The 27,287-nt window shown below is 42.4% G+C and overlaps 3 protein-coding genes across 5 annotated transcripts in view; 2 read left to right on the forward strand and 1 right to left on the reverse strand.

Moving 5' to 3' along the window:
* The window catches only part of Slc10a7 (solute carrier family 10 member 7), a 219,627-nt gene extending 214,305 nt beyond the window's left edge, over positions 1 to 5,322 (reverse strand). The window contains exon 1 of one of the 2 annotated variants that reach the window (XM_051205885.1): positions 4,962 to 5,322. In XM_051205885.1, the coding sequence (XP_051061842.1) occupies positions 4,962 to 5,061 (100 nt within the window). In that variant the 5' untranslated portion in view covers positions 5,062 to 5,322. The remainder of the gene's footprint in view (positions 1 to 4,961) is intronic. The other variant, XM_051205884.1, reaches the window with a different exon arrangement.
* The window catches only part of Lsm6 (LSM6 homolog, U6 small nuclear RNA and mRNA degradation associated), a 355,072-nt gene that overhangs the window by 273,771 nt on the left and 54,014 nt on the right, over positions 1 to 27,287 (forward strand). The window lies entirely within an intron of this gene.
* On the forward strand, positions 5,685 to 9,400 carry LOC127237536 (RNA binding motif protein, X-linked-like-1). Its single transcript, XM_051205883.1, has 2 exons — positions 5,685 to 5,841; positions 7,853 to 9,400. The coding sequence occupies exon 2, from the start codon at positions 7,954 to 7,956 to the stop codon at positions 9,118 to 9,120; it is 1,167 nt and encodes a 388-aa protein (XP_051061840.1). The 5' UTR covers positions 5,685 to 5,841; positions 7,853 to 7,953; the 3' UTR covers positions 9,121 to 9,400.

Consider the following 27,287-nt stretch of genomic DNA (forward strand, 5'->3'; position numbering starts at 1 on the left):
GTCTTTTAAACAGCAAGAGAAAAAACTCTTTTTCTTTTGTTTTTGTTTTCAAGACAGGGTTTCTCTGTGTAGCTTAGGAGCCTGTACTAGAACTGGCTCTGTAGACCAGGCTAGCCTCAAACTCACAGATATCTGCCTGCCTCTGCCTCCCAAGTACTGGGATTAAAGGCATGTGCCACCTACATCCAGCAAGAAGAAACTCTTTATAATGCTGAAGAATTAGTAACATTCCATAGAAGCCATTCCTCATCTACGCCAATCCCACCTCCAAGTATCATCTAAAATATTCTAAAACTGCAGCATTTTGGGCATATGCTTTCAATCCTAGAAAAGGTAGGAAGGTCTCCATGAGAAGGCCAGCCTAGATTATATAGCTAATGCTAGGCTAGCCAGGGCTACATTATGAGACAATATAAAAAAAAAAAAATGAATGAATTAAAATTAAAATATAGCTTTGGAGGCTGTCCTGGAACTCGCTCTATAGACCAGGCTGGCCTCGAACTCACAGAGATCCGCCTGTCTCTGCCTCCAGAGTGCTAGAATTAAAAGTGTGCACCATCACTGCCAGGCACTGTATGTATGTATATATATATTTTAAGTAAACGTAACTAAGTTAAAAAGCATAGTGAACTAAGAATTAATTAACTTAAACTAATACCTATTATAGTTCTTCCCGTGTGGAAGGTTATTTAATTTCTTTAATAGTAGGGGACTCTAGGTTGGCCATCCATTTTCTTCAAGACTAATTTACCAGTTGACTAGGGGTGATTGAAAAGGAGTCATGTAAAACCCTACCCTCACCCCACCCTAAAAGGTAACAGCCTAGACAGGAAGCTATTCAAGAGAATCCTTAAAACTTGCAATAAGGATAGCAGGGCATTGGTGGGGCACGCCTTTAATCCCAGCACTCTTTGGCAGTCTGGTCTACACAGACCAGGAATGGCTTCTATGGAATGTTACTAATTCTTCAGCATTACAAAGAGTTTCTTCTTGCTGGGTGTTGCTGGCACATGCCTTTAATCCCAGCACTTGGGAGGCAGAGGCAGGCAGATATCTGTGAGTTTGAAGCTAGCCTGGTCTACACAGTGAGTTCCAGGATAGGTTCCAAAGCAATACAGAGAAACCCTGCCTCGAAAAACAAAAAGCAAACAACTACAACTATATATATATAGCAATAAGGATGTTGAAGTGTAATTCTCTTCAATTGATGGCTTCTGGCAGGAGTGCAGGTGGGGAGGGAGTTTGACCATGCTCCAAAGGGTATATGGACTGAGGTTCTCTCTCTCTCTCTCTCTCTCTCTCTCTCTCTCTCTCTCTCTCTCTCTCTCTCTCTCTCAGGAGGAGGTAACAAGGGATGGGGTCAGACCTTTCAGATAAATCATTAAAAATATTACACTGAAAAAAAAAAAAACCTAGATTGATAAATCAATAAATAAATAAATGTCCAAAAAGAAGGGGCAGGATGGGGGAAGAGGGGCATGTAGCTCAGGAATATAGTGCATTTTATGCACGAACCTGAACTCAACAGCCATAAAATAAAAGAAAATGAGCAAACAAAGCTGAGTTGAGTCATCAAAGAATGAAACCAGATGAGGTGCATTAAGTAAAACGTAAAATAAAAAGTACCAAAACAGAGGGGGTAGGGGGCACGGTGATGCACATTTTTAATCCCAGCACTTGAGAGGTAGAAGCAGGTAGGTGGATCCCTGTGAGTTTAGGGCCAGCCTGATCAACATAACAAGTTCCAGACCAGACAAAACAACATAAAGAGACCCTGTCCCAAACAATGAAATAAATAAACTAAATAAAATAAAAGCATGTCTAGGAGAGTGTATTATTGTGAATGCATTTAAAAGACCGAGTTCCTGGACTGACAAGATGGCCTAGATGGCCTAGTGGGTAAAGTTGCATGACACCAAGCCAGATAACTTGAGTTCAACCCACAGAACCCACATAGTAGAAGAGAACTAACTCCTGCAAGTTGTCCTCTGACCTCCACAGGAACACCACACACCATTAATTAATAGATTTGACAGACGGTGGTGGCACACACCTTTAGTCCCGTACTCACATGCAGACAGGCTGATCTCTGTGAGTTCAAGGCCAGCCTAGTCTACAGAATGAGTTCAAAGCTATGAAGAAACCCTGTCTCGAAAAACCAAAAAAATACAATAAAAAAATAAAAAAAAATTAATAGATTAAACTTCTAAAAATCACATTTGTACACCTTTAATCTTAGCACCTGGGAGGCAGAAGCCATATACCTGATCTATATAGCAATCTACAAAATAGACAGGGCTCTATAGAGACTCTATAGAGATACCCTGTCTAAGAAAAACAAAACAAAAAATAAAGAATCACATTTCCAGCATGCAAAACCTGTTATTTGGAACCTACAAGAGATGCTTTAGGGGACTATAAGGATGAGAGGATAGTGATGGTACATGGCTTTAGTTCCAGTGATTAGGAGGCAAAGGCAGGCAGATCTCTCTTGAGTTCGGGGCCAGCTTGGTCTACTTAGTGAGTTCCAGGGCTACACAAAGAAACCCTGTCTCAAAAAACATAAACAAACAACAAAAAAGGGTTATGAGAGAAATATTTTCAGTGACATTTCTGCCTGTATTATTTTTTTTGTTGATAAGGAGCACAGTGAAAGTGTTGCTTGATCCTATTTTGAGTTTTGTTTTTTATTCAACAGGATTTACTTGTGAGACCATCAACTGACATGGTCACAAAAATTAAGCTCTCAACCTAACAACTACACAGAAAATCCCAATTGTCTGGCTCTTCTTAAGTAGTTTACACACATGCAAGGCCCTAGAAGAAACATGTGATGTCTAATTAGTTGATTCTGCCCTGGTCCTCTGAACTAAAAATCAGAGTATAGAGTATTCTACAGGGCTTTCTGATTATTTCTCTCTCTCTCTCTCTCTCTCTCTCTCTCTCTCTCTCTCTCTCTGGCTCTCCTGCTCTCTGTAAAACCATTATTACAGACTTTTGCCAGTGTTATTATAAAAGAGGAAGCTGTCTCCATTATCCCCTACACTAAACTCTCCCTGTGTTACCTGGCTTCAGGCCTTACCATTACAAAAGAAGCACTTGGAGGGAGGGGGTTGCTGAGGAAGTGGTTCAGGGTAGAGTGTGTGTAGCAAGTGTTTGTGCTTCTATTTTATGACTACAAAAACAAACAAAAAAAAAACCTGTATTACTGCCATAAGGATTGTTGAAAATGGAAAATATTTCTAAGACAACATACTGTGCAAAAGCACAATAAGCAGTGTTCAATAGAACAAACAAGATCACAAAACCTGTCTTCTACCTGCCAGAGCAAGAAGCCCCAAGAAACTCATTCAACCATTCAGAAACTGTCCTGTCCACACAGCGTTCAGAAAATTCAAGGTAGAAGACATTTGGCAAGCTCAGCTCCCACAGAGTTACAGGCCACATCACCATGAATTTCATCTCAATACTGAGCAAATAGAAAGCTAGTCAGTAATCAGTATAGTGTAATCAATCAGTATAGTGTGCTCAGTAGGTCACTTCAAATGCACTAGAACTACCCTTCTCACAACTCCAGGGATGAGACGTTCTTCATTGAACAGAACTCAAAATCCCAAACTTCACCAAAGCCCACAGAAAGGGTGTATCAAAACTATAGAGGCAGAGGCTGGCAGGGCTGAGTTCAAAGCCAACCTGGTCTATAGAGGGAGCACCAGGATAGCCAGGGCTACACAGAGAAACCCTGTGGGGACTGGAGGGGGACCAAACTGGTAGCTTCAGCATGATAAATGACAGAGTTGTGGTCACAACTATGCATTTTATATGGTGCACTTAAATTTTAAAATATGTAAATTTGAAAGGAAAAAAAATGAAATCATCAGTGTCTTAAATCCATTTAAATGATTCCAGAAGCTACTTCTAAATGGAGAAACTAGGGATGCAGGAAACAAGGAACCATTTATTATTCTGAGATATTATGCATTCCCTTCCGGAAGGTTTTAACAAGAAGGTACAATTTCAAATACCCACTTGGGTACCTCCTACTTGAAAATGATTATGTATGTTCTCTTCTGCCCCTACTTGGATCCACTGCACGATTTATCTGTCAATAAATCTGGGATCTAACACACAAGGTCAAAAACACAAATAAATTGAAGAAATTTAATTAATGTCTATGAAAAGCAGGGCAAGGCTGTCTTAAGGTGGATGAGAGGGTATGAAAGGCCAATGGCACTTGCCATGTCCCCACCAGTGTCCACAGACCACATTACAAAGCTCCTACTATTCCCAGATCTGAGGGGGTTTTAACCCATCCACACTCCCTTGTCAAAGCATACACTGTGCGCAGCCTAACAGTCTGCATCTGTTACACTGCTGCTGTAGCAACTGAATCCCAGCAGCACACGGAAGTAGTATCCTGTAAGGAAAGAGTGCAACGTGTCAGTCAGCTTGGGGGTTTTGGAGCGTCAGCAACTAAGGCACATTACCACTCTCCATCATATGAGCCAAAAAGACGAAGCTTGGGGCAAGGGTGTCCATTTTTTTCTTCTCTCCAATAGCATATTTTTCTTGGGGCTGGGGGAGTACAAAAGGGAGGAGTCGGAAATAGACTTGATAATGAGGTCCACTCCAGATACGGAACTCCTGGCAACCTAAAGTCCCTCGGCATGGGATGCTACTCTGAAAGCAAGAGGAGTAAGTTTCATTTTCTGTAACCTCACTCCCGGCACTAAGCAGAAGTCATTGACTGCTCGCAGAAAAGGCAACCTGTACTCCAATCCCTCTGCCCCATTCCTAGTCCCCTTCTGGGTTAGCAGGTAAGAGCCACCTGCAAACGCCTGCCGGGCGTGGGAAGGGCGGCGGCGCACACCGCACCAGGGCGGCCGCTCCTCCCGCAGACTCGCGGCTGGGTTCTGAAGTGGAAGCCGCCGCCGTGCAGCCGACCGAGGGGCGGCACTTACCCCCGTTCACTCCGACCGACGGCTCCAGCTTAGCGGCGCCGATCGCCACCACTATCCCGACCATGAACCATTCTTTCCTCGCCCTCTCCAGCAGCCTCATGTTTTTAGGGTGGGTGGGTTTTGTTTATTTGTTTGGCTGGCTGGCTTTCCAAGCAGCGATCCCTGAATCCCCGGGGCGTCTCCACTCTTCCCTCGGCCCCTCCAGACATGCAGCAGAGCAAGTCAAATTGCCACTCGTAAACTAAAGACCGGAGGGCTGGCTCGGGCGGCTCTGAGGCGGGCTGGGAGTAGTAGTATCCAGTGACAGGAAAGCCTCTCTGAGCGCCGCCATCACTACCACGCGCCTCCTAATAGACGCGCACTTGGCCCGAGGACTCCGGGATACCGAGGAGGGAGCATGGAGGCGCACCGGGCGAGCGAGGAGGATGGGGAGGTGACCGATTGCACTAGCAGGACCCGCTGCCATGCATACGTGGCCAAGTTTGGGGAAGCCCGCGGCGGGGGAGCGGGACGAGGCGCCCCAGACGCCGAGGCTCATCGTGGCTGTCGCCGCAGTAAAGCTATAGGGACGGCCTCCCGAGTTCCCGGGCATGCCTCGCAGAGGACGTCTCTCGCTCCGCCCTGAGCCCCAGGGACGTGCGGTGTGCTCCGGAGGAGTACCGGACTTGGCGGTGGCGGCGACTGCGCGCGCGGGTGCTGGCGGTTCTAGTGCGCTCATCCTCAGGACATTACGACGACGGCCGACGTCGCGTTGACGTTGCGCGGGGGGAGGGGAGGCCACTCGCGGCCTCTGGTTCTCGGCGGGAGCGACGGCGGCAGACGCGTGTGGCGACCGGCGCGGGAAAGCGGCTTCCTAGTTGGGGAAGCGTTAGCCCCGGGGGTAGGTTGAAAATCGGTGGCCGAGCAGACATGTGGGACGGCAGGCCCCCCGCCTTCCCGCGGCGGCGGCGGCGGCGGGAAGGCGGGGAAGGCGGGCCGGGCCTTCCCGCCAGGTCGGTGGCCTGCCCGGGCCTTTCTGCCCGACCGCCTTCCCGGCCAGAACCCGCCCCGGGAGTGGGGAGGACGGCCGGGATGGGGCAAATCTTCCCTGGGGGGCGGTGAGAGAACCATACATGCTCCTCCCCACCCGTGTGCTGCGCGTGGGCGGTCGATTCCGGAGGCCGCGTGGTGCGGGCCTCTGCCTGACCCCGGAGCTGAACCACTAAAGCAACAGGACGACTGAGGGGGCCGGGAACTGAGAACAAAAGCAGTGAGGGTCGAGACCCAGGGTGGAGGGTCTGATGCCCGCCCCTCGGTCTCCTGCATTGCATTCTGGCGACCTATTGACATAGTTTCACGAATGGTCTTCCAAGCATCTACCCTTCCTCTTTATGCACCCAAAGAAAGAAAGGAACAAAGTATTGTGGGACATTTTGAAGCAGCCTGGTATCAGCTCCTTGGATAGTTTACTATGGAACGTAACGTTCGAAAGAGATTGTACCAGTCTTTCATTCTGGATGCATTCAAAGATTGAAAGAGACTCGGCTTGCAGTTTGCTCTATTTAACTTTGTCTTGCTGATATGACTCGATATCCAAAAACTAAGCTGCTTTAAGCAGTTGTACTATCAGTTCCCAGTTGCACAGCCCCCACTGCCGGGTAATTATGCATCAGGCAGCGTGAAGACAAGCTAATCTCAAGATAAAAAGAACTTAATAGGGAGACATTTAACAATTTATCAGGCAAAAGAAGTACATGAAACGTGATAAAAGCTTACTAGAAGTCAGTTACAAGGTAAGTGGAGTTTTAGGAAGTAAAATTTATAACAGTTTCCTTTCAGTAGTTTTCTCAGTTCAAAACATCTGCCTCAGATTTAAAAAGGCCCTCACAGAGATGGTGCTGGCTTGAGTAAGCCTGCTCAAATTCTTTCTAGAGACTGATCTGTTTAGAACAGAATCTTAATTCATAGAAGAATATTTTAACGATAGTTCATTGAGAATTTTACTGTCAAGGATTGTATTAGTTTGCTAGGGCTGCTATAACAAATAACACCATCACCACTTCCCCCACCCAAAAAAAAAAAAAAAAAAACCAGTAGATGTCTAAAGAAGAAAGTCTGAAATGGAGATGTTGGAGGGCCACATGTTCTCTTAAGGCCCTTTCCAGCTCCTTGTGGCTGTTGGCATTCCCTGGCTTCCTTGACTTAAGGTTGTGATGCTCTAGTCTCTGCTGGTTTGGCATCACATTCCCCTGCATATCTCTAGTGGCTACATCGTTAACTCTATACCCATTGTCAACATTATCATTTTCTGTATGTATATTACAGAGATACTTGTGCTTGGATTTAGAAACTACTCAGATAACCCAGAGTGATGGGACAGATTCCTTTAGATGAACTATATCAGCGTATATCCTTTTCTCTAAGTAACTTTTCAGTAATGTCCCCTTTAAAAGGCATGTCTTCCAGAATCTCAGAATTTGGCTTCTGTTAGAAATGAGATGGTTTTAAGTATAATTAGCTAAGAAAAGGTTATACTAGATTAAGGTGGGTCTGAAATCCAATGACTGCTGTCCTTTTAGGACCCATGTGAAGGTATGTATGAGACAGGTGGAGTATACACACCATGTATGCATGGGTGAAAGCATAAAACTGGCTTAAGATATCTGTAAGCCAAGGCATCCTAAGAACTGCTGACAACCACTAGAAGCTAGGAGAGGCATGGTACAGATTTTTGTTCAGGCTTCTAGTAGAAACCTCACCTTCATAGTGACTTACTGAACTATAAGAAAATCAGTATTTAGCCCCTCCACCCATTTACAATGCTTGTTACGGCAGCCTGAGGAAACTAATACAAAAATATTGACAGGTGCTCATGTGCAGTAGTCCTAGTGGCTTTTCTGTTCTGTTCTGAGACCAGCAGCTGTCACCGGTGTGCTTCTGGAAGGCCCATTCTGCGAGCTTCTAGGAGCTTGAGACCGTCACACTCCTCTCCGACTCTGAGCTGGAAGGAAAGATGGTTGAAGCAGATCGTCCAGGGAAGCTCTTCATTGGCGGGCTCAATACAGAAACAAATGAGAAAGCCCTGGAAGCAGTATTTGGCAAGTATGGACGAATAGTGGAAATACTTTTGATGAAAGACCGTGAAACCAACAAATCAAGAGGATTTGCTTTTGTCACTTTCGAAAGCCCAGCAGATGCTAAAGATGCAGCTAGAGATATGAATGGAAAGTCCTTGGATGGAAAAGCCATCAAGGTGGAGCAAGCTACCAAACCATCATTTGAAAGTGGCAGGCGTGGACCACCTCCACCTCCAAGAAGCAGAGGCCCTCCCAGAGGTCTTCGAGGAGGAAGTGGAGGAACTAGGGGACCCCCTTCCCGTGGAGGATACATGGATGACGGTGGCTATTCCATGAACTTTAACATGAGTTCTTCCAGAGGACCACTTCCAGTAAAAAGAGGACCGCCACCACGAAGCGGGGGTCCCCCTCCGAAAAGATCAACGCCTTCAGGACCAGTTCGAAGCAGCAGTGGAATGGGAGGAAGAGCCCCAGTGTCACGTGGAAGAGATAGCTATGGAGGCCCTCCACGAAGGGAGCCCCTGCCATCCCGTAGAGATGTTTATTTGTCCCCAAGAGATGATGGATATTCTACAAAAGACAGCTATTCAAGCAGAGATTACCCAAGCTCCCGTGACACCAGAGATTATGCGCCACCACCAAGAGATTATACTTACCGAGATTACAGTCATTCCAGTTCACGTGATGACTACCCATCAAGAGGCTATGGTGATAGAGATGGATATGGTCGGGATCGTGACTATTCAGATCATCCAAGTGGAGGTTCCTACAGAGATTCATATGAGAGTTACGGTAACTCACGCAGTGCACCCCCTACACGAGGGCCGCCACCATCTTATGGAGGAAGCAGTCGCTATGATGATTACAGCAGCTCACGCGATGGCTACGGTGGAAGCCGAGACAGTTACTCAAGCAGCAGAAGTGATCTCTACTCAAGTGGTCGTGATCGTGTTGGCAGACAAGAACGGGGGCTCCCGCCTTCCATGGAAAGGGGGTACCCTCCTCCACGTGATTCCTACAGCAGTTCAAGCCGAGGAGCACCAAGAGGGGGTGGCCGTGGAGGAAGCCGTTCTGATAGAGGGGGAGGCAGAAGCAGATACTAGAAACAAACAAGACTTTGGTTCAAGGTCTCCATTCAAAGAAACAAAAGATGGAAAGTCTTCTGTCGTAACTACCCAAGGACTACTAAGAAAAGTTGTGTTACCTTTTTAAATTTTTCTGTTTTAAGTTCCCCTTCATCATTTTTGTGTTCTTGTGAGGATAAAAGTAAAACATGATTAATTTTGATATTATGAATTGCTTTGAACAAGCAAATGTTAAATGTGTAAGACTTGACTTGTACTAGTGTTGTAATTTTCCAAGTAAAAGTGTCCCTAAAGGCAATTTTCTGTCTTAATTATTCTCCTCCCCCCCCTTCCTCCCCAAGTAAATGAGGTGAGCAGTTCTGAGATCTTTAAGGGACTATCTAGATACCTTTTGGTCTCTTGAGAATTTAATCAGCCTACCTATCCAGACAAACTGCTAGGGGTAGTAGAGGGTGGTGGTGGTCTCCTCTCAGGGTGTCTTCTGACTTAGGCTATGATTTAAGTCTCTAAAGGGCTGGGGTTTTTTGTTTGTTTTTACATTTCTTTGGGAATTTTCAAGAGCCTCCCCTTTCCCTCTTCTATTTTTTATTTTATTTTGTTTTTGATACAGGGTTTATCTGTAAAATTTGTGTGTGTGTGTGTGTGTGTGTGTGTGATTGCCCATGAGTCTATGTCATATGTAGGTTCCTGTGGAGAATAGGGTGGAGAATAGGATTTTACACTGTAGCGCAGGCTGGCTTTAAACAGTGATCCTCCTACCACATCTCCCCAGGGCTAGACTTTAGGTGTGTGCCATCATTCCAGGCTGTCATTTTTTTCTGAGGCTTTTCTGTTGCATTACCTCATTTTTCAGGCAAAAATGGACACAAAAGCATAAAGACAAGATGAGTTGTCAATATTCTTTTGGTCTCTTATAACAAAGCACCTCTGATATGGACTGAAGATGTAGCCCAGCTGGTAGAAAATGCTTGCCTAGCATACATGACACCCTGAGTGCAATCACCAGCAGCACATACATTTGAGTGTGACTTGAGTATGGTGTAACCCTTGGACTTGGGAGGTTGGGGTGGAGGGTCAGGGTTAAAGGCCAGCTTCGGCTATATGAGACCCTGCTTTAAAAAAAAAAAAAAAAATGAGATTAGTCAAAACAAAGGCTCTGGCCATCATGGCTGTCCCACTTAGTGCTAATTGTATTTCCCTCCCAGAGTGCACTTAGCCACCAGGAATTTGGGACTTGTTTTAGTGCAGTTTGAAAGGACAAATACAAATTACCCTGTTTTTAGTGAGGAAAGTACACCTCTACTATATGCCAGACATGGGCTGGGTACTGAGCGTTCAGTAGTAAAGCTGACCTGGGAGCTTAATGAGAAAAACTGAATGCAGGTGGAAAGAAGGCTCAATGGACAAAAGGCCTGCTGCACAATTCTACGGACTGGAGTAAAGGCCTCCAAAACCCAAGTAAATGGGTGACAGGTATGGCAGTTTGCCTATAATCTCAATTCTTGGGAAGTGCACAGGGATCCATACCTGGGGCAAACTGAATAGCTGGACTAGCTATATCAGTGAGCCAGTGGGGAGCAATTGAGGGAGACACCCAGCATCCACCTCTGTCCTGCACCAGACATGTGCAGTCTTGCAGACACACAAGCTAAATGCCAACACTGATTTGTGGATAGAAGATTCTAAAAGTCACCTTGTCTGGAGGAAGTGTCCCTGACACCCTGGAGGATGGACAGGTATGTAGGAGAACTCAGGTAAGGAGGAGCTTGACTTTATGGAAAAAAAAAAAAAAAAAAAAAAAAAGGCATACCCAGGGGTAGGGAAAGCTTGTGCAGAGCTGGCTAGGATGCAGTTCATGAGAAACCTCTTGCATTATTGTTGGGGTTTGGGTTTTGTCCACAGATACTATAAAACCAAAAACCAGTATTAAACCAGTACATAACATAACCAGTTTTGCTGAAGACGTTATTGTGGAAGCCATCCAGTTTATGAGATGAGACTGGCTCGCTGTCTACTGTGCTAAGAAGGCACTGCTATCCAGTTTAAACAAGTAGTAAGTCCATGGAACGCAGCAATTAGTACAAGAATTGCTAGTATACACAGGGTTAATCAAGCCTTTCCCAGGAATTTGGAACATGTAACAAACAGTTGTACACAAGTGAGTAAAAACTTCAGCCACGTGAGGGGTTTCACTCAAATTAGCTATGGGACTTTTCTGTAAATTGTGGAAAACACATTTAACTAGCAAATAACTACTTTATGGCTTACACTGGCTATTTCATTTCTTTGAATATAGTTCATTTTCTTTACATAATATCTGTAAACAATGATTGCCCAAAACATAAGCCTATGCCATTATACTTGATACTCTGGCACTTGATAGAATGGTAATGGTGCATGTGGGCCACTTTTATGTTTTCTTTTTTTTTTTTTTTGAGATAGTTTCTCTCTGTAGCTTTGGAGCATGTCCTGGTATTTGCTCTGCAGGCCAGGCTGGACTTGAACTCACAGAGATCTGCCTGCTCAGATTTAAGGCATGTGCCACCATACTTTCTTGCATGGAATAAATGGCCACATATTCATGTATTTAGCAGATATTTGTTGAGTTTCTGCTGCATACCAGAACACTAAATACTGAGGTTTTCTTTGAGTATTCTAACAGCAAGAATATGAGCAGTACTAAGGCCATAATAAAACAAAAACAAGATAGGGTATGGCAGCTACATCAGTTTAGGTAGCATAGGCTGGATGACTTAAACAACAGACATTTACATCTCTAGAGAACTACAGGATCAAGGTGCCCATAGAGTTGTCCAGATGAGGCTGCCACTTTTGGTTTATAAGTGAACATCTTACTATATTCTTACACAACACAGAACAAAGAAAAGCAAATGTCTGCACCTCTTCCCAATACAGTTTCACTTTAGTCACTTACTTATATCCAAAGGCCATCATCTAAATCCCACCACCACACTGGGAACCATGATTCAGAGTTAGAGGGTGTTCACAAATACTCAGTCCATAACAGAGCCCTCATAGCAGAGATTCCAACCACAGGACAAGCCCATGTTGTAAGTGCCCAGATGAGTAGAGGATACTGTCCCATTTGTGGGGAAATACTGTAGTAGCAATGACTTTGTCCTGTGTGTTGCCTTGCACTTAACACTAACAAATCACCATAAGGTTAGTGGCTGCAGACTTCATTATTTTACAGGAATAAATCCTGGAAGTCCAAATGCATGGCACTGGGCTCAAATCAGCCTGCCAGCTGGGGACGTGCCTTTACAGATGCCTGAATTCCCAGGTTCTCTGCCCTTCCAGCTTCCTAGTCAGCCCTTGGGAGCCCTTAAGTCTTTCTTGTGAGGGATCAGTCTGGCTCTCACTCTCTAGCCTCTTGCTTTTGGCTGTGTTTGTTTTGTACTTTTTGTTTGTTTGGGGTTTTTCTAAAATATATAGGAAATTGTAAACACAGTAGGAACATTGTTCTTAATATCTAAGCCAGGTGGTGGTGGCTCACACTTTGAATCCTAGCCCTCAGGAGGCAGAGGCAGGTGGATCTCTGTGAGTTCGAGGCCAGCCTGGTCCATAGAGCAAGTTCCAGGACAGACTCCAAAGCTACACAGAGAAACCCTGTCTCGAAAAACAAAAAAAAATCACTCAAGCTGTTGTGTGGAAGAGGAATTTTAAGTAGGGACTACTGAGGTGGGCTCCAAGGATAGATCCTATTGGTCTTTTGTAAAGGGTCAGTAGAGGTGAGAAAAAGAAAACTATTTGTGTTGCAGTGCTATTGCTAGACTGGATTCAGATGAATGAGGGAAAACAGAAATCAAGGATGAAACAAAGGAATGCAGAATTTGTATGAAACAATGTTGAAATGTTTTTTAGGGGGTCCAGACATTTTGTCTAGGAGATTCACAGTGGGAGCTTGGCACTGGAGGTGAAACCTGGGAGTCTGTGATATGAGTGGTCTGTAACAACTTGGGATTGGGTTAAAGTTGCCAGAGGTAGAAATGTGCAGATAAGTATCTTAAGCCTCTGGGCTACTGCAACAAAAGTGTTGTATGTTATGTACTTGGTGAGTTGGTGAACACAAACCTTTGTTTCTCAGTTCTAGAACCCAAAATCTCCAAGAGCAAACAAGTCCATACATCTGGTAAAGACCTACTTCCCATAGTGGCTATATTTTCCCAATGTCCTTACATTGTAACTAGGAGCTAGTGAACTTTCTATCTAATATCATTTCTGAGAACTTGGACTTTACGATATAGTTATTTCCCACTTCCTAATACCATCCCAGTGGAGTTTGAGCTTTGATTTATATATTTAAGAATGATACATGTGTACAATATATGACATGGAATACAAGTTAACTGCCCTCCTCTCAGGATTCATCCATTTTCTAGGAGTGTGGCATCATCGTACCCAGAGATCTTCAGTGGTTCCATATTTTCTTCAATTTAAAAATCACCTCCTTATTCTGCCATACCCTTAGGTGCTTATCCAATAACCCTCTTCTTGCAATCTGAGGTGAGACTTCCTGCTTTGGTGCCTTTTCTAAATGTTTGACTTTCCAGAATTTACCTAAGTCCAAATCTAATCCCACAAATCCATTAAGTTCAGGTATAAATATCTCTTTAAAGGTTTTTTCTGTTTCCAGTAAGGAAATAATCGCCCGATTCTAACTCCGTAACTGTCTCTATGCAGTTTAGATAAAACCATTGAAGACAGCTTGCACATCTGATTCATTTTTTGGTCCCCATCTCCACAATGCTTGCATCCACAAAAGGATGGAGGAAGGTTCCTTAGAAAAAGAAGGTTCCTTAGAAAAAGATTCTTTGAATTAATACTATGGTTAGATTTGCTGTGAGTGTAGGTCTTATGAATGTAAAATTCTCTGTATCTTTCATACGATTACTATATAAGAATGCATGGTGGCTAACTTATAATGATGATAATTAACTGCACATTCATAATTGTGGAGGGTTGTTTTGCTGGGTTTTTTTAATGTGTGTACCCCAAGCTTGCCTCATACTCAAGAGCAATCCTTCTGCTTTGTAAGAATGAACTCAAATGAAGGCTTCAGGACAGTTTATTGAAGTTCATAAAAAGAACGGTGTGGGCAGCTGTTTGAGGAAGAGAGTGAAGGAGAGAATACACATATGGATATCTACCACATGGCAGCCACAGGTGGGGAAGGGGCACTTAGACAATAAGCAAGGAACTACACCATAGCAGATGCAGTATACTCATCATCTGGTCAGCAGACAAAAGATACTTGAAAATGAAAAAGTTTTGACTTTCTAACTCAGAAAGGTGGGGAAATGCATCAAGCCTCAAGGCAATCTCATGGCATCTGATAAGTACTGGACTAGGGGGTGGGAACTGTAGGAAGAAAAAGCACAGCATTTCATTAAAAAAATAATTATTCAACTGCTTGGTGTCATCAAGCACCTTTAATCCCAGCACTGAGGTAAAAGGCAGGCAGATCTCTGAGTTTGAGACCAGCCTTGTCTACAAAGTGTGTTCCAGTATAGCCAGGGATACACAGGGAAATCCTATCTCAAACCAACCTCTCCCACCCCCCAAAATGGGGGGGGGATAATTATTCTGCCTGTCTCTTTAACATAGATTAAAGTAAGCCCACCTTACTATGGGAAGTCCTTTGGCCAAATTGTTGACTGGCCCAACTCGAATGTTAGGTATTTACTCCAGAAAGTCCATTCTCTTGACCAGGAGTTTCCCTTCATTCCAAGAGCTCTACTGTTGAGTCACATTGCAGTTCACAAATCTTTGAGACAGGGTTTATCTCTAGTTTTTGGCTGTCCTGGAACTCACAGAAATCCTACCTTTGCCTTCCTAGTGTTGGGACTTAAGGCATGTGCCAACACACCCAGCTGGTAATTTTTTTTTTTTTTTTTGAGATAAGAGTTTCTCTGTAGCAGCCCTAGCTGTTCTGGAACTTGCTCTATAGACCAGGCTGACCTAGAACTCACAGAGATCCACCACCTGCCTCTGCCTCCTGAGGGCTGGGACTAAAGGCATGTAACACCACCACCTGGCTTAAACTCACTATTACTAGTGACTTTTTCTGTTAAGTTGGTTAGTGGTTTTAGTTTGGGGACTTTTGCTGTTTTTTAACATTCTAAAAAGTGGAGCTAAATATTCAGAAGAAGAGATTTTTAAGAAAATCAAGAATTCTGTTTTGGTCTTGGGTGGTTTGAGATTCCTGCTACACATCTGGAATGCCAAAAAGGCAGCTGAGTAGGTGAGTCAGGAGACAAGTGAAGGAGATTAGGTTAGATACATGTTAAGTAGCTGTTCCTGGTGTTTGAAGCCTGAGGACCAATGACTTAAGGAGTGCTGATAAAAGGAAGAAGCTGGGTGGAGCAGTAGAATGCTGCCACGAAGAGACAAGGGTAGAGGGAAATAGGCAAGTGGGCTCACAAAAGGCCAGAGAGTTTGAGAGAGGGAGAAGACATCCAGGCCAAATACTACTGAAAAGGTCTGACTAACGTGCAAGGCTCTGTCTTCAACAAGAGCAATTTCAGTATGAACGGTGGACATGAAAGGTGTGTGTGGTTGGTGCTTTTAAAATGACTTCTCCCTCCCTCAAATTCTCCAGTCTTTTGTGAGCCCACATTTTGGGCACCTGGAACTCATGATGGGATCATCAGTGTTATAGAGGGCTTTGGGAGCTTCATCTCTATCTAGTTCTGTACTTGAAGTACACAAACTTTCTCAGGCTTCTCCCTCCCTCACTTCAGCCTTCCTCAGTGGAGATGCCTTTTCTCCCTTTGTTCCCACAGACTCGTGACCATCTATCTCATAATGAAGAATGTCTTCAGTCCAGCACCATAAAGTCCCCATGGTCTTTAACATTTCCAACACGGTTTGAAACTCAAAGTCCAAGTCCCTTCTAAGACTCAAGACCAACACTAACAACACGCAGTGGCACAGAATAAGCAATAACAGCAGGGCTCTCATTCTCTCTGGCTCCGGTCCATATCTAGAGCTTTCTGGGTGTGCATTTCATGGTCCTGGATTTTCCAGCATCCTTGGGCCACCTTTACAACAGGTTTCACTTCTTCACCACTTCATGCAGGAGCACACCCAAGCTTCCTTGCAGGGACTGCATCTGTCACACATTTATTACCATGTAACCATTCCAAAAATATAGAGCCTTAAGTAATGCTGCCTGTAGTCAAGTAGTAGGGCAGCTAAGACAAAGATAGTGTTTGAGACCTAGAAAGTCTTGGGACAGCCTGAGAAACAACAGGATCCATTGTAAAAGAAGAAAAATAGGGTGCAATAAGGTATCTTGAAAGCTGGAAAAGCTTTTGGGTGTGGGGAGGGCAAGTGGGCAGACAATCTACAAGTAAAGGGAAATGGTGTGGGGAAACCAATTGCTTTCTATAATCAGTTGATGTTAATAATTATGATTGAAAGCAAGTCTCTTTCCAGCCACACATAGTCCACACAGAACCTTCCTAATCTCCAGTTACTTCCTTTGCACCTAATCAATTACTGATTATAAAAATTGTTCCTTTTATCCTCCAAAACTGTACTCATTTCTTTTTACTCTTTTCTGCTTGTTTTAGTTTTATTATTTTTTAAAGTTACTATCTTAATTTGCTTTTCTTACTTCTTTTTATCTGGTCAGTGCAGTGGAGTTTGTGTCATTGTTCTTTCCACCTCTCCAGGTTTTAATTAGACTTAAGTGATATTTGTAATCTTCTGATCCTGATGCCTGGAACATAATAGATTTTGTATTCAACTGTGAGAAGTTGAAATGGTCAGATTTCTGAACTTGTAGACTCACATGGAGTGTGGTTGACTCACATGGTAATTGTGACTTCTAAATAGCTAACCAGGTTGTCTCTTTTTGGTTGGCTTCTAACTTTACCTTTCAAGCTATAATACAAATTTGAAAAGTTTCTGCACCCTGATAAGCCTCTCTGCTGATGCAGCAATCCAAATCAGACCAAATCAAACCGAATTAGAAAAAGCCAGGTGGCCTTCCAGCCCCCTAGTGAGAGGAGACAGGAAAGAGACTGGAAAACCACAGGTCTATTTTCTGGGGGCAGTTTAAATAGCCTGTGGGAGTGGTCTTGAGCATCTCTGGGGGAGGGGCCATCATTTGGCAGGGTTTCTGAGATGCAGTAGGGTTTGGAGGGAGATGGGGGAGGGGTCTGGGGTGGTACTTCCACCAGAACATTCCAGACTTTTTGGTTATATGGATGCCTGGGCTGAGGCTTCCACCATAGCAGGGGCCACCCGCCTGCAAGTTATTTGCCAGGTTACTTCCACTCCAATGTCTGCTGTGCTGTTCTGGTGATTTCCTTACTTTTCTCAGGCACTAAATTCTAAAGAGATGATGCACCTCAGTGATGTTAATGACTGAACAGTCCCTCTTTAGATTTACAGCGCTGTAGACCAAGGACTTTAGAATGGCATCAGAATATGTAATGTCCCTCCTCCTTGTTCTTTATTGTCTTTATAAAAAAAAATGACACCTGCCAATTGTTTGGAGGTTTAACCTACAGGAAAGTAGCCCATCTGTGCACGGAACTGCTCTTCAAGGCCCTCTGTGACTCTAGCCAGGGAAGAAGGAATAAAAGGAGACACCAGCCTTCTATGATTACAACCCTGATGAGCATACTGCCATCCTCAACACTGTCCTTAGTTCCTGTTTTCCCCACCTGTAAAGCACTTTGCACTCTTGAATTTCTAAGGTGGGCCTCTGCACCCATCTTCCCCCACCCCTATGGCATTTATGTCCTTGGCACCAACTCATGTCTCCCAAATACTGGCTTCCCAGTAGTGAGCAACCAGACTTGAATCAGTTAATAGGACTATAAGAAAACAGGTTAAGGTACTCATGTGTGACATGGGGGCATAGTAAGAGTTCTTGTGACCTTTTTTTGCCCCTATGTTTTCAGGCTATCATCCTTTTAACCTGTGCATTGTACCTTTTTTGTAAAGAAAAGTTCCTCTGATAAGAATTAGTATTGGGGGAGGGGAGAGCTGGAGAGATAGCTCAGCAGTTAAGAGCACTGGCTGCTCTTCCAGAGGACCCAGGTTTAATTCTCAGAATCTACATGGCGGCTCACAACTGTCTGTAACTACAGTTCTAGGGGATTCAACACCCCTCACACAGACATACATGCAGGCAAAACACTAATGTATATAAAATACAAATATTATTTTTAAAAAAGAAGAATTAGTATACCAAATCATTTTAGTCGATCTTTTAAGCCCTTTGAGCAATGTCAGTTTAGAAGCCACCAACCTCCTATATATGTAACATTTTAAATGTGTGACTCTCTTTAAATGCCCATGCCCACTTCAGGGCATGTAATACTGTCCTATTAAGCACACCCACCTCTCTCCCCCTCCCTTAACGTTTGTGCTTAAATCTATATTAAAATCTTTCCCTAATGAACTCCCAACTTTGCTTTACAGAAAGAAAGGGTAAGAAGGTAAAGGGTTTTCTGTGTCTGATAACCTAGGTGAACCTGACCAGAACTCTTGAGCATTGTACCCTAGTGTATCCCCAAGTATCCAGCTGCCTGTTACAAAGAGACCACCACTCCAAGTAAGTGTGTTTACGAGGCAAAACTTCATTCTTGCTCAAGAGGGTACACTCAGAAGTGGAAACACGTTGACATGAAGCACACTTAGTTTGTATTCTGTGGTTTTCCCTATTGGCTGGGCTCTCACCTCAGTCTTTCACAGTTGTCTAGATTTAAGAATCAGCGCAGAAAAGATGAAGGGAATGAGGAAGGGAATTGGGATGTTAGTCACTTAAGTCCAGAGACTGTAGCAGGGCCTTCATGTGAACAAGTTTTATCAGGCTGCAGATGAAACACTTGCATAAAAGTCTTTTAGGAAGGGGAGATAAGCATATTTGAATTCCTTGTGTAAACACAGTTTTGCAGTGTTTGATGGAAAATACTAATATTTAGTGTGTCCTACATGCTCAGATTGGAATATTGACTCTTACTACACACTGTAATAATCATGATTCTGAAAAAGTCTCTTAGTATCTCTTATCTTCAATTTGAGAATTATAATAACAATCTCTTATGGATTATTAAGGTATAATGCATCATACTATCATGGTATAAAGTACAATGCTGAGCAGTTCCAAAGTGTTGTACATCTTATCTTTCTGTGAGAGTTTTGCTTCCTCTTTAGAGCTGGCCTTTCTTTCTCTGTTGTGTGTTTTTTCATGTGTGATGATGGGCTACATCATTTTTATGTACATCCCTCCAAGTAGCTAGGAACTTCTCAGAATGGAAATTGTACATTTATTTGCTTATTTGTTTGTTTTAAAGTTTATAGTCATTCATAACAGCTAATGTAGAACTATGAAGTATAAAGAATACTTTGGTAAATATTGACTGAGTTTATCAAAGGACAAAATTATAATAATATAATTTAGTGATCCTAATTGGCTTTTGCTTATTTTCTGTTTTTGTTTGTTTTGAGACAGGGTCTCACAAAGTAGCCTTGGCTTGCCTAGAACTCACTATGTAGGTTCAGCTGGCCATGAACTCAGAGATACTCCTGCCTCTGCATCCTGAAGACTGGGAACCAAGATTTGTACCACTACGACCGACCATTAATTGATTTCATTTTTAACTATAAAGCCAACACTGTATAGCAATAAGCTAAGGAAAAGGAGTTGTTTCTATAGATAGAAAAAGACAGTCAGTCAGTGGTGGCACATGCCTTTAATCCCAGCACTTGGGAAGCAGAGGAAGGCAGATCTCTGTGTTCAAGGCCAGCCTAGTCCACACACACACACACACACACACACACACACACACACACACACACACACGAGTGCACACCCGTAAAACTTACTTTGTAAGGTGAGGACAAGTAGAATATGTAAAAAGAGAAAATATAACCGGGTGGTAGTGGTGTATGCCTTTAATCTCAGCATTTGGGAAGCAGAGGCAGGTGGATCTCTGTAAGTTTGAGCCCAGCCTGGACTACAGAGTGAGTTCCAGGACAGCCAAGGATACACAAAGAAATCCTGTCTCAAAAAAAACAAAAAACAAAAAAACAAAAACAAAAACAAACAAGAAAAGAAAAGAAGGAGGAGGAAGGAAGGAAGGAAAAAATATAAAGAGAACTAGTTATTAACATTCAGTAACTTTCAGGCTGGAGAGATGTCTCAGAGATTAAGAGCACTGGCTACTCCAGAAGTCCTGAGTTCAATTCCCAGAAACCACATAGATGGCTCACAACCATCTATAATGAGATCTGGTGCCCTTTTCTGCTTTTCTATCATGCAGGCATACATGTGTACAGAACACTGTGTATATAAATAAATAAGTCTCTAAAAAATTCAGTTACTATCACCTATCTTTATTGCATAGGGATAAGAAAGAATTTTATCATTATTTTAATTGAAATTTGCCTTATTGGGAAGTGTGACAGTTATTTCTAATCCTATTTCTTTGAAGGACAGGTAAACAGGTCAGTTTCAATTTGGTGTGACTTGGAACTCATCCTGGTAGTTTTATGTCAACTTGACACAAGCTAGAGTTATCTGAAAGGAAGGAACCTCAAATGTGTAACTGCCTCCTTCCAGTTGCTGTAGGCAAGTTTACAGGGCATTTTCTTAATTAGTGATTGAAGTAGAAGGGCCCCGCCATGGTGTGTGGTGCTATCCCTGGGCTGGTGTTCAATGAGAAAGCAGGCTGAGCAAGCTCTAGGGAATAAGCCAGTAAGCAGCACCCTTCCGTGGCCTCTGCATGAGCTCCTGCCTCCGGGTTCCTGCCCTGTTTGAGCTCTTGTCCTGATTTCCTTCTGTGATGAACAGTGCTGTGGAAGTATAAGTTTAATAAACCTTTTCCTTCCCAACTTGCCTTCCCTCCCCACACCCAACACCAAAGGGTTTCTCTGTGTTGCCTTGGCTGTTCTGGAACTCAATCTGTAGACCAGGCTGGCCTTGAACTCATAGATTAGCCTGCCTCTGCTCCCACCAAACTGGGATTTGATTCCAACAAAAAGGATTTGAGGGTAGAAGCATTCAAACCATAGTGATATATGTGAATTGAAGTTACAAAGGACACATTAGTTACACAAATCTGGACCTAACATATATAGATAAAAATTTTAAATTTTGTAAATATTAATTTTTAGGTGTGAAGTCAAACAACTAGTTATTTCCACTGGCTTCAATATGGCTTTGTGGCTCTAATTATTTGCCTAGACTTTACCAATACTTTTATATCCTCAACCTACTCCCAAACTCTCAGCCAAGAATTTATGGGCTAAGTCTGGTGTCACAGGCCTGTAATCCCAACTACCTGAGAGACTTGAGGCAGGAAAATCACAAATTCAATAACTGTCTAGGCAGTTCAAGGCCTGGGCAATTTGGTAGGAATGTGTATTAAAATATAAAGTTAAAAAGATGTTTCTGATGGGCATTGGTGGTGCACGCCTTTAATCCCAGCACTCGGGAGGCAGAGGCATATGGATCTCTGTGAGTTGGAGAGACCAGCCTGGTCTACAGAGCTAATTCCAGGGCAGGCTCCAAAGCTACACAGAGAAAAGAGAAATCCTGTCTCAAAAAACTGGAAGAAAAGAAAAAAAAAAAAAAAGATGTTTCTCTAGGTTCTGTGTTCAATCCCTAAGTCTGCTGAGAAGAATTTCAACACGAGTCAACATGGGCAATGGCCTTTGGAAAGACAAACTCCCTCTAGACAAGTTAATAAAGTTAATATGTCATATGTAATGCATGGAAATGTGATATAGGGGGTAGTATTCAGTTCAATAACTATTCCATACAATCTAGCACTGATGAACAATTTGTGAAGAATATATTAGTATATTACATTTTTTGAGAAATTATGCTATCTGTATTCTTTTTAATTAATTGAAGTTTTATATTAATTACAAAAAGTTTCATAGGGACATATATATATTTAAGAACAACTTTTTGGATAAGAGAATGCTTTTGTTATACAAGTGAATATTGTTAGTTCTGAAATTTTACAATGAAGGAAAATGCTGACTTCTTTTTCTGACTCCCCAAGAAAGCAAAGATGAAGCTGTAGCATGATGTGTGGTCATTTACAACAGTGCACTGGCAACACTGGCATAATCCAAAAACACTGTAGCTAGCTAACAAATTTCTAAAATAAATGTCAGGTCACCTACTTCTCTGCATTGCTGAATGCTTGATTTTCTTCTTGGATATTGCTTCTCTCTGGAGCAACTCACAGACTAATATTAAACAGTTATGAAAATTCCAACTCAAATACAGGGAGCCATGTTTTATATTAGAGTAGCAATATAACCACTTTTCTGCCCTCTGCTCAGGAATTTAGGCACTTAGATTCTATTGTGCTCCTGTTAGGGAGAGTTATGCATGCTGATTCCCTCAATTCAAATGTGATTACACCCTCTTCACATGGGTAGTAACTGGGTTTGTCATTCTGTTAAACCACGGTGGGTAAGCGTGTCTCTTTGTAGAAGACTTTCTGCTCTGGTGGTTTGTAGACGCTCTCCACCTAATAGTTTTTCAGCCTCGTAAGTGGAAATCTGTCTCCAGAAATTAAGGGGAGAAGGAGAGTAGACAGTAGTGGATGGTAAGCTATTGGAAGGTGTAGTAAATAACCGAGGGAAATGTAACTGAAAAGAAAGGGATCATTTAGGGCTATTAGATGACAAATCCATTTGGATAGAGAGCTATTATACCTGTAAATATAGAAAAATGATAATGTTGACATCTCTTCATCACGCAATCCGTGCCATTAATAAATTATGAAGGCTAGAAAGAGTAAAGGAAATAAAGCCAACACTGCATAACAACATCACAGAAGCACTTGGGAAAACTAGCTAAGCTAAAAATGAAGGCACAACTTAGCACCGTCAAGAAGGAAGAGAGTTCATGAACATGCATGGAAATAGAATGAATGACACAGGTTCTGTTGCTTAAAATAAATTAGATAACTTTACACGATTGGAGAAAATCAGTGCAGGAGGGACAAATGCCCAGGAACAAGATGAAATGTTAGGACCGGAAATGTTAGGGACTGAAATTGAAATTAGGAATGGGGGAAGAAGGTGATTTTAAAAAATATAATAATAAATTAAAAAAAACCAAAAAGGTTATTTTTAGTGTGAAGACAAGCTGCCTGCACTCCTTAGGTAGATCAAGGTTATATACAGAATCCTTGCCCACCTGCTGTTCCCTAAAGAAATGGCAAATACATAAAGATTTTCCAGAGGAGTTTTATCTTCTAAAAAATTCCATAGAGCTGTTTTGATTGTCCCCAAGATGCTTAACAGAGTTGTAAAATTCAAGTTAAATAAAGAATAAAGGTGTAAGTAAAAGGACTTGTGTTGTAGTTGCATCAGGTCGGTGAGTCTCTTCAAGGTTGCACATTGCAAAGAATGGTTGTTGCAAGGACTGCTGCATAGACCACTCTGCAGAGACTGGGTAGCCTCCCACTGCTTAATACCAGAAGGGCACAGGACTGCTAAGTAAAGGGGATAGCTACCGTCCCTTGTCTAAGTTCCAGCAATGGGATACAACCAGGAGAGTCTATGTTTTCAGAAGTGGAGACATCCAGGTCTTTATCCCAACCTTCTTACTGATGCTGGAATGCAGACAAAGGCTAAAGTCCTGGCAGCCATCTTTCCAAGACTAGCAGAGCAACAAGATAGGAACAAGCTGGCCATCATGCAAGCTCCAGAATCTATGAACAAGCCTGTGGTTGAGCTTTCTATTACTCAGAGACAAGCCTAATCTTAGAAAAACATGTTCTGGGTTCCTAAAAAGTAGAAAAGTAAGCAGTTATTTTGTTTGTATAAAAGGTGCTCAAAAAGTGACTTGCTAACCTTGGCTCATGCCAGGTTGATTGCTTTCAACTTCCACAAACCTTTGGTTTTCCACTGAGTATCACCGAGATTATTGATGGATTGGTAGCTAAAGGATGAAGGGTGTGGAGTTCCTTCTTGAAATTGACCTCCACACATCATATAAATATGTATATAGAGGAAGAAAGAGTCAGAAGCTTTATCTGAACATAGAACACAGCAGACAGACATGTGTTCAGGGTCTACTGTTGCTGGTTTTACCATGCTAGGTCCCTGGGTGTCAACTAACAGGGTGGCTCCTAACCTACAAGATCTGGTAATGACACTAACTATTGAACAGTGAGGGAGAAAATAAGCATTACAGTTCTCCCCAAAAGGAGCATCACTGTCTTTTTCCTCTATTCCAAAGAAAATCACTCATATGAAAAAGACAAAAATAAAAAACCTTTAGAAAGCAAATTAGAATCATGTTTAATTTTTAAGTTTATTATCAGTACACTGTGTGTGTGTGTGTGTGTGTGTGTGTGTGTGTGTGTGATAATACATGTGGTGGTCAGAGGACAACTTTGTGTAGTGGAGTTATTTCTCTCCTGTCTCTATGTGTTCCAGGGATCAAACTCAGGTGCTAGGGAACCCTGGAAATCTTCTTACACACTGAGCCATTATGGGAGTTTGCTGAGGAGGGAAGGCAGTTCTAACCAGTCATATGCACAGAACAGTGTAAATACACTGACATGGGAAAACTGAGGTGTACCCTCAGATTTAGGACTGAGAAAGGAAAATCTCCATTAGTGTCATTCATTTTCTGTAAGTGGGAGGCATAATAATAAATGTCAATTACTGTATCCTTGTAGTATATCTCTGGAATTCTTTTGACCATTTACTTACTGCCAATTTTATTGCTCTTTCTTTTTTTTGTTTTTGTTTTGTTTGGTTTGGTTTTGGTTTTTTGAGACATGGTTTCTTTGTGTAGCCCTGGCTGTCCTGGAACTTGCTCCACAGACCAGGCTGACCTTGACCTCACAGAGATCCACCTACCTCTGCCTCCTGAGTGCTAGGATTAAAGGTGTCTGTCACCACTGCCCTGCCCTTGTTTTTTGTTTTGTTTTCTTTTTTTGAGACAGGGTTTCTCTGTGGCTTTAGAGCCTGTCCTGGAACTAGCTCCTGTTGACTAGGGTGGTCTCCAACTCACAGAGATTTCCCGGCCTCTGCCTCCTGAGAGCTGGGATTAAAGGCATGGGCCACCAACACCCGGCTCTTCTGGCTATTCTCATAAAGTGTTGACAACCATTGCATCCCCATAGTCGTTGTGGAAGCATGTTAGAGAATTTAGAATGTAGAATCTGTTGGAGAGCACTGAAGGTCTTAGGAGAAAAACTGGAGAGGTAAGCCATACATAATCCCAAGTGTTCAAGAAAATTAGAGTTTAGAATTTAGTACTTCCTTTTGGTTGCAAGTTCTCTGAATGACAGGTGGGCACCAGTTACACTATCCCAGTGGCTTTCAGAAGGAGCCTGACTGGTCTAATCCATAAATACTGGCCAGATTCAGAAGAAAGGCCAGGGACCTTGTATATTAACATTTAGTCATCAAGAAATAGTATCAACATTAAGCAATAAACATGAAGTTTGAAAAATATTATGAACATGACTCACTAAAGTTTCTATGATCAATTAGTTTGGGGTAGTCAAATCCCCAAAAGGCTCTCTAGCATCATCACCCTGTGTTTCAACTGAAAGCTCTTTTTTAAGTTTCTCTGCTTTGGTGGGGAAAACTGGAATTTTGTCAGAGAACAAGATCTTCATTCCCTTTGGATGTCATTGGGTTAATTTGAAAAAGTGCTGGGGATAGCCAACAAATAATTGGATTTTTTCACAATATGGGTCCCAAAATTTGAAGGATGTGTTGTAGAAATCATACTTAAATACCAGCTACCTAACCCAAGAAAACATTGTGTATACCATGAAACCCAATGAAATAGCTAACCCTAAAACTAATTTGGACTTTTCAATTATTTCAGAATAATTTGGGTGGAAGCAGTAAGGAAGGATTTTGAGAGTGATCTGCTTTTCATCTTCCTCTTAAAACAGTAGGTCTCCCCAATCAGTACTCTTATAAGTAGCAAGAGTCTATCACTTGGCATAGTAATATTTGTGGAATTCCCCCAAAGCCAAACTCTGAAAGCAATAAAGAGGGTAAATACGCATGTTTTAAATGACTCTAATTTATGCTTTGGGCCTTTCTCAGGTTACTTTCGTGACCCACCTATAAGTTCATTTTGAAGATGGAGTATGAATTACCAATGACTGCACCTCTGAAACCAATATGAAACATGTTTCTTGAAAAGAGACAGCGCAATCCTGGGGCCCTCAATCTTTATACTTTCCATTTGACTAACTGACCTAGCCATAGTCATGTGGACATTTCTTCATGGATACAATTAAATTATTAAAGAACAGGGTAAATATGATAAACTTAATTCTCAAAAATCCCAAGGAAGTTATGATACTATTGCTACTTTTAAGAATTGTATTTTAAAAAAAAATCTCATGCTACTTTCTTAAGCATTTCTAGTTCCCAGTATTTTATTGTTATTATACATTTATTTTAATATATTTTATAATATTTACTTTTGGTTTTATTTGATACAGGGCTTCTCTGTGTACCACTAATATATTTGTTATATTAGTATTTATATCAAATTAGGTAGGGATGGTACATGATTATAAATTCCAGAACGTGGGAAGTTGAGACACAAGGATTAGGAGTTCAAAGCCAACCTCAATACATACTTAACAATGTAACAGTGAAGGTTAAATTAAAATACCTAGCAGTAGAGTAAGTGATCAGTAAAATGTCACTCTTGCTCTTGCTTTGCCTTTAACAGGAGAAAAGTCAATAATGATTTTAAATGTGCTTAGGAACAAAACAGCATAAAAACCTTGAGGGTTTGTTTGTTTGTTTGTTTGTTTGTTTGTTTAGAGAGTCTCACTATGTAGCCTTGGCTGTCCTGGAACTCACTCTGTAGACCAGACTGGTCTCAAACTCACAGAGATCCACTTGCCTCTGCTTCCCAAGTGCTAGATTAACAACATGCACCACCACCACCTAGTTTACCTTGAACTTTTTAATGATGAAAGTAAAATAACAAGAACAGGTATAATGCCTTTCATGAATCTTTGCATAGGGCAAATATCATAAAAATCATCCTTCACTTTAAACTGGAAATAAAGCTGAGCGTTGGTGGCACACGCCTTTAATCTCAGCACTGGAGAGGCAGAGGTAGGCGGATCTCCGTGAGTTTGAGGCCAGCAGGGTCTACAGAGTGAGTGTCAGGACAG

Source organism: Phodopus roborovskii, unplaced genomic scaffold (assembly GCF_943737965.1).
Source record: "Phodopus roborovskii unplaced genomic scaffold, PHOROB, whole genome shotgun sequence".
Classification (NCBI taxonomy): domain Eukaryota; kingdom Metazoa; phylum Chordata; class Mammalia; order Rodentia; family Cricetidae; genus Phodopus; species Phodopus roborovskii.

What these genes read in the sequence shown, in the direction of transcription:
- LOC127237536 (XM_051205883.1), top strand. Translation starts at nt 7,954, where the DNA reads ATGGTTGAAGCAGATCGTCCAGGGAAGCTCTTCATTGGCGGGCTCAAT.